The 13690-nt window shown below is 40.9% G+C and overlaps 1 protein-coding gene and 1 pseudogene across 1 annotated transcript in view; one reads left to right on the top strand and one right to left on the bottom strand.

The window, feature by feature from the left end:
- Window positions 1-3175: 3175 nt before the first annotated feature.
- Window positions 3176-13690, bottom strand: part of HERPUD2 (HERPUD family member 2) — a 64262-nt gene continuing 53747 nt past the window's right edge. Inside the window, exons 5-8 of the mRNA XM_006887594.1 lie at window positions 6995-7117; window positions 5267-5590; window positions 3914-4031; window positions 3176-3337 (exon numbers count right to left, since the gene is read on the bottom strand). Of these exons, the coding sequence (XP_006887656.1) occupies window positions 3176-3337; window positions 3914-4031; window positions 5267-5590; window positions 6995-7117 (727 nt within the window). The remainder of the gene's footprint in view (window positions 3338-3913; window positions 4032-5266; window positions 5591-6994; window positions 7118-13690) is intronic.
- Window positions 8890-9654, top strand: LOC102845832 (annotated as a pseudogene).

Raw genomic sequence — 13690 nt, 5'->3', positions numbered from 1 at the left:
TGATAAAGAGTTTGATCTTTTATTCTAGGATAAATGGAATAGCACTGAATGCTTCTGTGCACATTTTAAACGTGATATCTGCTTTCCAGAAAACTATGGACTATTTTAAATTTCTATAGCATCACCTATAGTATCTTTATCTTAGCAACTTGGGAACTTTTATTTCTACATAACACATTTCTCACGCTTGTTTCCATGTACCTATCCATTTCCTATTGGGCTGTTTATCTTTTAGTTTTCCCATTGAATTTAAAACTCTTTACTACCTTCAAAATTTTTATTATTTGTTTTTAATTATGTATCTCTTTCCTTCAAAATGAATGAATGAATACCAGCAGCCAGGAAATGAAAAGACGTATTGCGATGGGAAAGTCTGCAGTTAGAGACCTCTCTAAGTACTCAAGTGCAACAATGTCAGTCTGGAGACTAAGGTGCACCTGATACATGCCATGTTCTTTGCAATCACTTGTTATGCATCAGCGAGCTGGACAATGACTAGGGATGACAGAAGGAGAAATGATGGCTTTGAGCTGTGGTGCTGGAGAAGAGTATTGAATATACCATGGACTGCTAAGAAAACGAACAGGTGTGAAGCCGGGCTTCTCCTTGGAGGCAAGGATTCTGAAGCTTCCTCTGACATACTTTGGACATGTTGCAAGGAGGGACCAGTCCTTGGAGAGGGACGTCATGCTGGGGAGGGTGGAGGGACAGTGCAGGAGAGGAAGACCCTCGATGAGATGGATTGATTCAGTGACTGGGGTAATGGGGGTAGGTGTGTCAGAGATAGTGAGATTGGCACAGGATAGGGCAGAGTTTGTACTAATTAATGGACCAGAACCGGAATCTTTCACAAAGGAAGTTCTCCAATCTACATTTATTTTATTATAGTTAGCTATCTTCTAAGAAACACATCCTTCCTTGTAGACTATTAAATTTGACTTTCACTTGGAATTTTAAATAAACGACTGCAGGAGCTCTGGTAGTCTAATGATAAGAATCTATGCTGCAATCCCAAAGGCACGCAATTCGTTTCTGTCAGCTGCTCCACAGGAGAAGGATGGGCAATCTCCTCCTGTGTGATTGAAATGCCTCTGAAAATCTGCTAAAGGGTCAGGTATGGGCCAGTTCAAACTCAGTAAGACACAACAAGAACTTCTTGGTTTAAGATCAGGAAGGATGTGTGCCAAGGTTTTATCTTCTCCATACCTATTCAATCTGTATACTGAGAAAATAATTTATGAAGCCAGATTCAATGAAGAGTGGGGCATCAGGACTTGAGGATGATTCATCAACAACCTGTGTGATGCTTATAACTTTTCTTGCTGGATATGAAATATATGCTGCAAAAGATCAAGGACTACAGCCTTTGGTATGGATTACATCTCAACGTCAAGAAGACAAAGATCTTCACTATAAGCCCAACAATAAACACTATGACAGATGGAGAGAAATTGAAGCTGTCAGTGATTTCATCTTGCTTGGATCAACAATCATAACCCTTGGTACCAGAAGCAAGGAAATCAGGAGACACATTGCATTGGGCAAGTGTGCTGTCAGGAACATCTCCAAAATACTGAAGAGCAGTGATGTCAGTTTGAAGACTAAGGTGCACCTGATTTAGGCCATAGTCTTCTCAATCACCTGCTACCCATCAGGGAGCTGGACAGTGAATAACAGAAGAAGAACTGATGATGCCTTTGAGCTGTGGTGTGGAGAAGAGTACTGACTATCCCATGGACTGCCAAAAGGACAGAGAGCTATGTCCTGGGAAAAGTGCAGCCAGAGCGCTCTTTGGAGGCAAGGATGACGAAGCTTCATCTTTCATACTTTGGACATGTAGCTAGGCAAGGCTATTCCTTGGAAAAGGAAATCAAGCTTGGAAAGATGGAGGGTCAGCAAAGGAGAGGAAGACCCGTAATAAGATGGATTTAAATGTGACTTCAGCAATAGGCTCTAGTGTCTCAAAAGATGGTGAGAATGGCACAGGATAGGGCAAGTTTCTGGCTGGCTGCTATTAGTGGAGGCAAGAATTCTGAAGCTTCGTCTGACATACTTTGGACATGGTGCAAGGTGGAACCAGTTCTTGGAGAGGGACGTCATGCTTGGGAGGGTGGAGGTACAGTGCAAGAGAGGAAGAACCTCAATGAGATGGATTCATTCAGTCATAGGGTAATGGGGTTGATGTGTCAGAGACAATAAGATTGACATAGGATAGAGTAGGGTTTGGGCTGTTGTACATAGGGTCGCTATGAGTTGCAGGCAACTACAATGAGCCATACAGGACTCGACAGCACCTAACAACCACCACCACCTAGATTTTCAGACTAAGAATTAGAATATAATTATCTGGAGAGAAAAGAGATAAAAATATGTAAAAATACCTTGAACACTTTGGCAACTCTTCCAAACAGCTACTGAAACTGACAAAGATTAATGGACACATTATTGAGAGGCTGAACAAATATTCCATAAAACTTTTTATCATAATTGATTGACCTTTTATTTAAAAAATTACAGGAAGTGATTTCCAGCATATCTCATTTTATAAAAAGTACTGCCTGTATCAAACATTTTATATCACTGCTAATTCCACTGAAGAGCTGCCTTTTTAAAAAGGTACTAATTCCAATTAATGGGATGCATGCCCTTAAAATAGAAAATTTCCATTATTTTATTCAAATTCCAAAATTAAGATTATTTATTGCTTTATGGCTGGTCAAGATGCTACTAGAACATTTTGAGTAAACGCTATTTGTTAAAAACTATGAGGTCATTCTGTTTAAAACTTTTAGGATAATTCACAGAAAATAGATATATTTATTCAAATTACACACTTAAGGGCTAGGCTAACTATAGACTTTTATATGTGAAGCAGCTCTTTGAAGAAATAAGACACATGGTAGGTCTATCTTGATAGAATATACATAATTGAAATACCTGGAAGACCAATATTGTTACACAAAGTTGTTAGAATCACTGAAGAAAAAAAAATCACGCATTTAGCAGAGTCCATTTGTGCTTAAAATATTCATATGCATGAGAAGCTTGAAGAAAAAAAACACCTCTGTACATGATGATCAAAAGAAAGTTATACATTTTTTTTAAAATTGCACTGTTATTTAAAACACTTTCCTAATGTCAACCCCTCCTTTGCAGCTGGCACAGTTTTTCAGGTCTAATTGGCAACCTGGGGAGGCCCTTCTGGTATGAGAGAAGTGAAGAAGGTGGTGATGAAAGACCACGCTGAAGCCATCAGTCCAGGCCTTTGAACTGCACTGGCATCTTCACCTGCATCTTCCCCACTCTCATCTTCAAGCCCATCATCCATAAGACGCTCCTTTCAAACAGAACAAGAAACAGACTCCTAAATATTAACTCATGATAGAAGGGCAAGCGTTAAAAGTTTCTTAATTTAAAAAAAAAAACCCATGAGCATGTAGTAATCAAGTGGTATATATGTTCTTTATAAAACCTGGCTAAGTTCAAAAAAGAATCAATTTCTTGGCATTCAAGTTCAAAGGAGACCAGTGACAATGTAATAAAATTAAATGTATCAAAAAAGAATCAATTCCTTGGCATTCAAATTCAAAGGAGACCAGTGACAATGTAATAAAATTAAATGTCAAAAAAATTTCAATATGTGAATTTTCCTTTCTGGTTTATTTTCAGAAGAAACTATGTTAATCTTTCCTATTTAATCTAGGAAATGACTAACTCTATATTATATTCAAAATTCTCTAGGATAAAATTACCATACTTGTCATTTTTTTTTCATAATAGCAACATCTATATTTAAAGTATACAAAGCTTCATGCTGTTGGTGTGTGTCATTGAATTGGAATCAACTCATAGCTTAGCTAACCCTCCAGTAGGTTTGCAGAGGCAGTAAACTGCATGGGAGGAGATTACACACCATTTCTTCTAGCTCTAGATTGTTTGCATTTTGCCCATCATTGTTCATTTCAGCATTATTATTGGGAGCCTGTTGCTGACCTCCTTCTTGCCTAAAAGGAAACCATCCAGCTTGGTGCCTGTTAAATAAAACAGAAAAACCACAATAATTTTATTTGTAACATTATAAATTAGTTAATATCTTAGAAGAGAAAAATTATTAGAACTATAAAAAATTAAAACAGTACATTTCTTATTTTAGGTCAGCAAAACAAGAATCAATTCAAACCTAAAAGTCTACCGTGGTTTAATTGGCTCTATGGCAGACATTAAGACACATCAGAAGACATAAACCTTCTTTCTGAGGTTTTTCAAAGTGAAATTGAAATAATTCCTGGCTGCTTGAGGAAAAAGAAGGCAAGAAAATTTTCCTACTTAATAAAAAATCTGACCTATACCCACAGGAAAACTAGGATTCCTAAGGGCATTCCCCTATGAGTTCAATGTGTACCTTCTCAAGTTCTAAATAATTAATGCAGTATTTGTAACAAAATTAACAACTGACATAAAAGAGAGTAAAGGAAAAAATATTCTCTACATAATTCTGATAAGCATTCTAGTTCAACACAGCTTGCCTAACTTGTTGTATCAGACATGTCAGATATTGTTGTTATTGTTGTTATGTGCCGTCAAGTCGTTTGCGACTCATAGCGACCCTATGTACAACAGCCCTAAACCCTGCTCTATCCTGTGACAATCGCATTGCCTCTGACACACCCATCCCGATTACCCCAGTCACTGAATCAATCTACCTCACAGAGGGTCTTCCCCTCCTGCGCTGTCCCTCCACTCTGCCCAGCATGATGTCCCTCTCCAAAGACCTGTCTCTCCTTACAACATGCCCAAAGTATGTCAGGCGAAGCCCCAGAATCCTTGCCTCCAAGGAGCAGCCTGGTTTAACCCTCTCTAGGATGAATCTATTTGTTTTCTTGGCAGTCCATGGTACATTCAGTACTCTTCTCCAGTACCACAGCTCAAAGGCGTCAATTCTCCTTCTATCCTCCCTAGTCATTTTCCAACTCCCTGATGCATAACAAGTGATTGCAAAAACCATGGCCTGTATCAGGCGCACCTTAGTCTCCAGAGAGACATCGTTGCTCTTGAGTACTTTAGAGATGTCAGATATTAGAAGGCCAGAATTCACATTTCTTGATTCAACATTCACTGAGAGGCTACCAAATTATATATTCTGAGCCAATGATCTTGACAAAGTATAGGGGGAAGAATGTGTGGAAAGTATTCAGGGGAGAGGGGTTTATGGGGAAAAAAATGTAGAAGAGAAATGAAACAAACAAGAAAAATTAACATTACTTACAGATAAACCAGTAGCATGGCTCCCATTACCATGATAAACCTACTGAAAGAAGAATAGAAGTATACAATGCTAAGGAGAATTGCAGCTCGAGAGAACGTGTACATCCAGTCCAGCCAGTCTCGATTGAAGTCTTCTTCGTTTAGCACTGGGCCTCCTTGGGCATTCATTTGTACATTATCATTCATGGGCTGGTTTTCTTGAGCCATTAGGTTTGGAGCTGGTTGGGGTTCTTCTCCAGGAACATGTGCCATATGTAGAGGCTGTGGAACACCAGGCTGGACTGGGTTGGCATTTGATGTGGCCTGAGCTGAAACTGCAGCTTGACTGAAATAATCATCAAAGTAAATAATAAAAAGAAAGAAATTTCATTTTATTATAGAAGCTTTAAAACTTCCTAAAAGTCCTATTTATTTTTCATGAACCCAATATAAAATATCACAACTTTTGGCCCACTATATAAGCAATTCCAATTAAAAAAAAGGAATGAGGCTAGACAGTGGTTGTCTAAGACTTTGTGGAAGGGAGAAGCGGAGGAAGTGAGGACTGCTATGTTTCTTTTCTCATTCACTAAATGCCTTATAAGCTAAAAGCCAGCAATTCAAATCTTTCCATTTTCACTAAGGGTCCATATGTTGTTCTAGATAGGAATATCCACAAAGCATTACCAATTCCCTCTGTAAATCATGTTTAGAAAATATTTACCTAAAAATGTTTGGCAAATATTAACTACTGACCTATGTCCCCATCACCAAGGATAAAATAATGCTTGCTGTAAAATATTAAATAGATCCTAGGTAACTATCAACCCACATCCTAACTTCTGAGATCTCCAACTGAGGGTCCCTGACAGAAGTTCTTAAAATTTACAAGGACTTGGATCCTAAAGTTTGCTTATAATTACAGTGACTGAAAGTTAGCATACAGTTTTCTATAAAAGGCTCTAAGCAAAATGATACTAAATCTTGATGTATTTCAAAAGTCAGAGGTTAATGTGATAGAATAAGACTGATCATTAAGGAGAGATCCAGGATAAAGACAGCAGGAGATAAAGAATTGGGAGCCATGCACAGAAAGCCAATATGACAGACAAGGCAGTGGAAGGAAGGACTCTGAAGGCCCTTGGCCTTCGCCCAGAACCAAACCCACTCTTCCTTATCATATGACAAGTGCTGTGAGGTACATGGTAAGTACACAGATGTCTGTAAAATTGAGCAAAGACTGATACCATTTAAAATAAAGAAAAAAAGTGACTGGGAAGATAAAAAGAATGAGAATAAAAAAAATAGGATTACAAACCCAGGGAAAGGAAAACATTAGACGAGAGTCAGTATTAATGAATGCACAGAAGAAAATAAACTGTCCTCAGTGCTGACTGTTCAGAGGACTAAAACTAAGACTTATCACCACATTGATTGACCATCTAGTCCTAGCCAGCACCTGAGCAATGAAGACATCTCCATCCTGACATACGACTCCATTTCATTTTTCTACTCGATCTTCCAAGCCTTTCCTACATACAGATTTAGTCTAATGTTACAAGGAAACTTGTTTGTATAACTGAATACTTGAAAACAAACGTCTGCCTTATCTACTTGTGAATACCTTGTCATCATAATGTTAAATAACTAATGAATTATATTAGCAAATGAAATCTCAAGTCAATTTACTGAGGATAAAAAAAGTAAAGCAAATATAAGGGGCAACTTAAAAAGATTCCGATTAACTCACTATTGCATGTAATACTGGTGAGCATACATCTGTTGCCACCAGAGCATCTGCAGGGGGTTGAAGGCAGGATAAACTGGGAACCCAGCCGGAACTGCTTGCCCGGGAAACTGGTTGTCTATGTTTCTACAAAAGAAAGAAGTATTTTAGTGCTCCAGAAGTTGAAAGCTGTTTTCTGAATTTTCACTTCTAAATATAGTTATGCACTGATAGAATATATGGAATATTACTGAAAAGAGAAATTTATCTTTTCAACACTCTTCAAATAAAATACTATAATTTTATAAAACTGACTCAGAGTTTAAATACATAGAAGAATAATCATTTCAGCCCAGCTTTAATGGGAAAATAAAATGTGTGACAAACTTGAACATTTGTCTTCACATTCAGTAATCACAAGGTCAAAAACACTTTCATTTTAAGTACATCCTGAAGAGCTATAAACTAAAATCTTAAAATAAATTTGATAGCAAAATATTTTAAGAAATGAAAAAACTAGTCAAATTATATATTAGCCATAAAATGCCACTTAAACACAACTAGTGTCTAAAAATGTTTAAATAAAAAGTTAAAATATTTGTAAAATATTGTTGTTATGTGCCGTCGAGTCGCCTGCGACTCATAGCGACCCTATGTACAACAGCCCTAAACTCCGCTCTGTCCTGTGCCAATCGCACTGTCTCTGACACTCCCATCCCAATTATCCCAGTCACTGAATCAATCCACCTCATAGAGGGCTTTCCTCTCCTGCGCCGTCCCTCCACCCTCCCAAGCATGATGTCCCTCTCTAAGGACCGGTCTCTCCTCACAACATGCCCAAAGTAAGTTAGACGGAGCCTCAGAATCCTTGCCTCCAAGGAGCCACCCGGTTTAACCCTCTCTGGGACAAATCTGTTTGTTTTCCTAGCAGTCCATGGTATTCTCAATACTCTTCTCCAGCACCACAGCTCAAAGGCATCAATTCTCCTTCTATCTTCCTTGGTCACTGTCCAACTCTCTGATGCATAACAGGTGATTGCGAAGGCCATGGCCTGTATCAGGTGCACCTTAGTCTCCAGAGAGACACCACTGCTCTTCAGCACTTTGGAGAGGTCCCTAACAGCAGACTTTCCCATGGCAATGCGCCTTTAAATTTCCTGGCTGCTGGTGCCAAGACTGTTGACTATGGAGCCAAGCAAACTAAAGCTGTGTACAATCTCAATCTCTTCACCATCCATACTGATGCTGCCAATTGGTCCAGTGGTGAGAATCTTTGTCTTCTTGACATTGAGCCTCAATCTATATTGTAGGCTGCAGTCCTTGACACTCTGCAGCAGGCGCTTCAGGTCCTCCTCAGTTTCAGCAAGCAGGGTTGTGTCATCCGCATAACGCAGATTGTTGATAAATCGTCTACCAATCTTGACCCCACATTTCTCCTCATAGAGCCCAGCCTCCCGGATAATATGTTCTGCATATAGGTTGAAATGGTATGGAGATAGGATGCATCCCTGGCGTATGCCCTTCCCAATTTTGAACCATGCAGTGTTCCCTTGCTCTGTTCTGACAACTGCCTCCTGGTCCAAGTATAAGTTTCGCATTAGAACGATCAAGTGTTCTGGGATTCCCATTCTTCTCAGAATCAGCCACAGTTTGTTATGATCTACACAGTCAAATGCCTTTGCATAGTCAATGAAACACAGATAGACATTCCTCTGGTATTCCCTGCTTTCAGCCAAGATCCATTTAACATCAGCTACAATATCTCTGGTACCACGACCCCTTCTGAAACCAGCCTGGACTTCTGGGAGTTCTCTGTTGATGTGCTATTCCAGTCGTTAGTAGAACAAATTTATACATGTCTTTTTTCCTTTTTTAAAAAATATTTTTATGAGTGAGCGCCGCATCCCCTGCCTGCCGCCATGGCCGCCTACCAGCTCGTGCTCATCCGCCATGGCGAGAGCGCCTGGAACCTGGAGAACCGCTTCAGCGGCTGGTACGACGCCGACCTGAGCCCGGCAGGGCACGAGGAGGCCAAGCACGGTGGACAGGCGCTGCGAGATGCTGGCTATGAGTTTGACATCTGCTTCACCTCAGTGCAGAAGAGAGCGATCCGGAGGCTCTGGACAGTACTGGACGCCATTGACCAGATGTGGCTGCCAGTAGTGAGGACTTGGCGCCTCAATGAGCGGCATTATGGAGGTCTGACTGGCCTCAATAAAGCAGAAACTGCTGCCAAGCATGGTGAGGCCCAGGTAAAGATCTGGAGGCGCTCCTATGACGTCCCACCACCACCGATGGAGCCTGACCACCCCTTCTACAGCAACATCAGTAAGGATCGCAGGTATGCTGACCTGACTGAAGTTCAGTTGCCCTCATATAAGAGTCTGAAGGACACTATTGCCAGAGCCCTGCCCTTTTGGAATGAAGGAATAGTTCCTCAGATCAAGGAGGGGAAGCGAGTACTGATTGCAGCCCATGGCAACAGCCTTCGGGGCATTGTCAAACATCTGTAGGGTCTCTCTGAGGAGGCCATCATGGAGCTGAACCTGCCCACTGGAATTCCTATTGTCTATGAACTGGACAAGAACTTGAAGCCCATCAAGCCCATGCAGTTCCTGGGAGATGAAGAGACGGTTCGCAAAGCCATGGAAGCTGTGGCTGCTCAGGGCAAGGCCAAGAAATGAAGCCAAGCAGGCAGACTGCTGTCCTGAGGCGCACCCTCCCTGCCCGTCCTGTTCCCCTGCACTGCTTCCCCTGCAAATGTTACACTGATCACATCTGTAGGCATCTTTAGTTGTAGCTGCAGATGGGGGGGGCGGGCCGGTGGCTCCCATTTTAGCCATCTTGTCTCCTGCACACTCTCTTTCTAGTCTAGTCAGAATGGCACCTCTGGGCAATGGTCCTCAGTCCAGGGCATAGGGAAGACCTCTCATCCATGAGAGGTAGGGACTCCAGGGTTTTTGCTTGTGGTTTGTTTACTAAGGACCTATCTGAGTAGGAGATAGGGAGGAGCCATGCCAGGTATGACCAATAAGGGGAAGCCGGAGAGCCTAGTCCTGTTGCCAGGAGCCAGTGTCCTGTCCTGTCCAGTTCTGTAGTAAGGGTACTCTAGCCGTTGCAGTGGAGGATGACTGTAATCCACATGCTGATGAAAGCAGTCTTTCCTCCCTCACCCCAGAGGAGCTGGCTCCAGAAGGTTGGGATCAAGCCTGAATGTTTACGTGTTGTATTTTCTTTTCAAAAGAAAAAATACATAAAAGATAAAACCCCTTCTAGGGTTTCTGCTGGCAGTTTGAATACGTCAGAAAATAAGCCATTCCTCGCCCCGTGGGGGAAAAGGCTCCTTGACCTCTTAGGGCTTGGAGTCCACCCTGCTGTGTATTTTAGAATCCTTCCCCTGCCTTACTGTTTGCGACAGTGAGATGCCTATAGACCATGTCCAAATGTGTCTCCACTGTGTTTTCTGAATCATGTTCCAGTTGCGGGGCCCTTGCCACTGGGGCCCAGAACCCAGTTTGAACATAACTATACTAACTCTTTTTTTTCCAGATCAGTATAATAAAGGAGTGCTGTGCAATATTAAAAAATTTTTTTTTCTTTTTTTCTTTTGTTGCAATTTTCTTCCCCAACTCCCCAACCATCCACCAATGCACCCCTTGTTCCAGATTGTCACACATTCATATTTTCTTAAAGTAAAACTATCACATCAATAAAACTTCTGTAAAGTGACAATTCTCTATGCATAAAATGAGTAAAATATGATATTGTTGGTATTAGATGAGGTTGAGTTACATATGATTCATAGTGACCTTGTAAGCAACAAACCTGAACCCTGTTCTATCCTGCACCATCCTTGTTATTACCAATACATTTCAGCCTGCTGCTGCAGTTACTGTATCAATTCATTTATGTGAGGTCTTCCTCTTTCACTGATCCTCCACTTTTCCAAGCATGATGTAGGAATAGACTCTCCTAGTAAGACACCCAAGTATGTGAGTCAAAGCTTTGCCATCCTTGCCTCTAAGGAAAACTATGGCTACACTTTCTCCAAGACATATATGTTTGTTATTTTGGCAGTCCATGGGATACTCAGTACTCCTCTCCAACACCACAACTCAAAGGCATCGATGGTTAAGTGCCATTAAAGTAGTTCATACTCATAGCAACATTGTGCACAAGAGAAAAAAAACAGACCATCTGTTCTTGCACTCATTTAAGCCCACTGCATCAGCCACTTTATCAATCCATCTGGTGGAGGTCTTCATCTTTGTGCTGACCATCCACTTTATGAAGCAGTAAGCCCTCTCCAGCTACTGAACTCTCTTGACTGCATATCCAAAGGATATCACCCTCACATCACTCACAACTACACATTCTGGATGTACTTCTTCCAAGACAAGTTTGTTCTTCTGAAAAAATCCATATTAAGTATTCTTCCCCAACACAATTCAAAGTCATCAAGTTTTCTTCAGTCTTCCTTATTCATTGTCTGGCTTTCCTATGCATATAAGGCAAGTGGAAAATGTCATGGCTTGAGTCAGGTTTATCTTGGTCTCCAAACTGACAACTTTGCTGTTTAACACTTTAAAAAGTTCTTTTGCAGATTTGTGGAATAAATGATATAGTCTGATTTCTTGACTTTACTGCTATGAGCACTGACTGTGAATCCAAGTAAATGAAGTCCTTTACAATATCAATATTTTCTGCATTTATCTTGTATGTCATGGATTAAATTGTGTCCTCCAAAAGTATGTGCTGACTTGGAAATTACCCTACATGCTGTCAAGCCAAACTTCTACGTTAATGAAGCAGGATTATAGACAGCTGTATAATGATGGAATCATTCCGCCATCTGTGATGTGAGATGGAACCAGCCAGTCATTATAAGGGTTTTAGTGCGGGATTCAACACCTTTAAGGAGGTCACAACACTGGCATTGCCTTTTCGCTTAGAAAGACATAAAAGGAGAAAAAAGCAGATCATGGAAACCTCAGTATTATCAGTAAGTAGCAACCAGGAGCGCAGCAGACTGTTGAGCTGAAAACTTCTAGAATCAAGGGACACTGAGAGAGCAATTATTGCTCTCCCCTAGAGCCAGCAACCTGAATTTGGACTTCTCACCTCCTAAAGGGAGCTCTGGTGAAATAGTCCATAGTGAATTCCATCAAGTCAGAACTGGTTCATAGTTGACCCTCCCTTGGGTTTCTGGGGCAGTAAATTGCCATCCTCCTCCACATCACCAACAGATCCAAACCACCAGAGAGTTTAAGCATTTCGGTTAGCCATAATTCCCACACACTATCGAGTCAGAACTGACTCATAGATGAGCTTCCAGTGGGTTTTCAGAAGCACAGGAAAAGACCATCAATCCTTCTCCCACAGAGCAGCTGGTGGATGTGAACCGTGTTCCTTCTGATAAGCAGCACAACTCCTTACCATTAAGCCACCAAAGTTCCCTTAACACATGAGAGCACCCTCTTAGGGTCTAGTTGTGAGATTTGTTTTCCTTATGCTGAATGAAATACAGGGAGCTCTGGTGGTATAGGCCATACAATCTTGCAAAACTAACCAAAGGCTACATCTCCTTTGGTTCTAATCCTTGGTAGAAAGATGGGCAGCCTCATTCCATTATCATTAACATTTTCATAAACCTGATGAAAGATCACTGAGTTGAAAATAACTTAATGGAAGTAACTATGAGTTTGCATGATGGTAATCTTGATCTTCATCAGTAAGTGCTTCAAATGCTCTTTGCTTTCAGTAGGCAAGGATGTGTCATCTATTATCTCAGGTTGTTACTACATTTTCTTCCCATCCTGCTGTAAAAGGCTTCTTCAAACAGTTCAGCTTCCTGTGCTATTAGCTCGATGTAAGATGGACTGATGCAGTGGCTGCAGCACTGAGCAAACAGCAACAACTGTGAGGATGGCACAGGACCCAGCAGTGCTTTCTTCAGATGGACATATGGTCACTGTGAATAGAGAATGACCTGACAGCACCTAACAACAGCAACAACAACAGAGGATGGTGAAAGGAGGCAATCCCAAAACAAATCTTTCCTGATTTTAAACCAAACAGTATTCCATTGTATTCAAACCATTTACCTTGTTTCAAAAACTGTAGGTCTAAACAAAGGTTCTATATGAGAACAATTAAGTGTTCGTAAGGAATTCTAATTCTTCTCAATGTTACTCATCATTTGATGTGACCCACACATTAGGAAGCCTCTGTATAGTTAACATCAGAAAACATCTTTCTGGTATTCTCTGCTTTCAAGAGAGATCCAAAGTCAGCTTCTCATTCTATATCCTATTCTGAATCAAGCTTATATTTCTGACAGTTCTTTACTGAGGTACTAAAACCATTATTTTAAAATATCTTTAAGGGAACTCTGGTGGCCTACTGGCAAAGAAGCTGCGCTGCAATCCTGAAGGTGTGCAGTTTGAATCAACCAGATGCTCTGCTGGAAAAGGAGGGGCAATCTCCTCCTGTGCCAGTCAGATCCAATTTGACGGTACACAACAAGAAAATAAAAATAAATAAAAATTTTAGGAAGTAGCGAAGAGAATATGCCATCCCCTTTTCCTTGTGAATCAGGTGAAGTCTCTCTCAGGGAGGAGAGATAGGGAATGGCAAAGGACACACTGACAAAGGAGATTAATCAGAACTGGCTTCGACAAGCACTGTGGCAATTGGACAATTAAAACAGACATTCGGGGG

This window comes from Elephantulus edwardii, unplaced genomic scaffold (genome assembly GCF_000299155.1).
Source record: "Elephantulus edwardii isolate Elephantulus edwardi_28Jun2011 unplaced genomic scaffold, EleEdw1.0 scaffold00059, whole genome shotgun sequence".
Classification (NCBI taxonomy): Eukaryota; Metazoa; Chordata; class Mammalia; order Macroscelidea; family Macroscelididae; genus Elephantulus; species Elephantulus edwardii.
The sequence above is the reverse complement of the archived record's forward strand: the minus strand, read 5'-3'. Positions and strand labels throughout refer to the sequence as shown.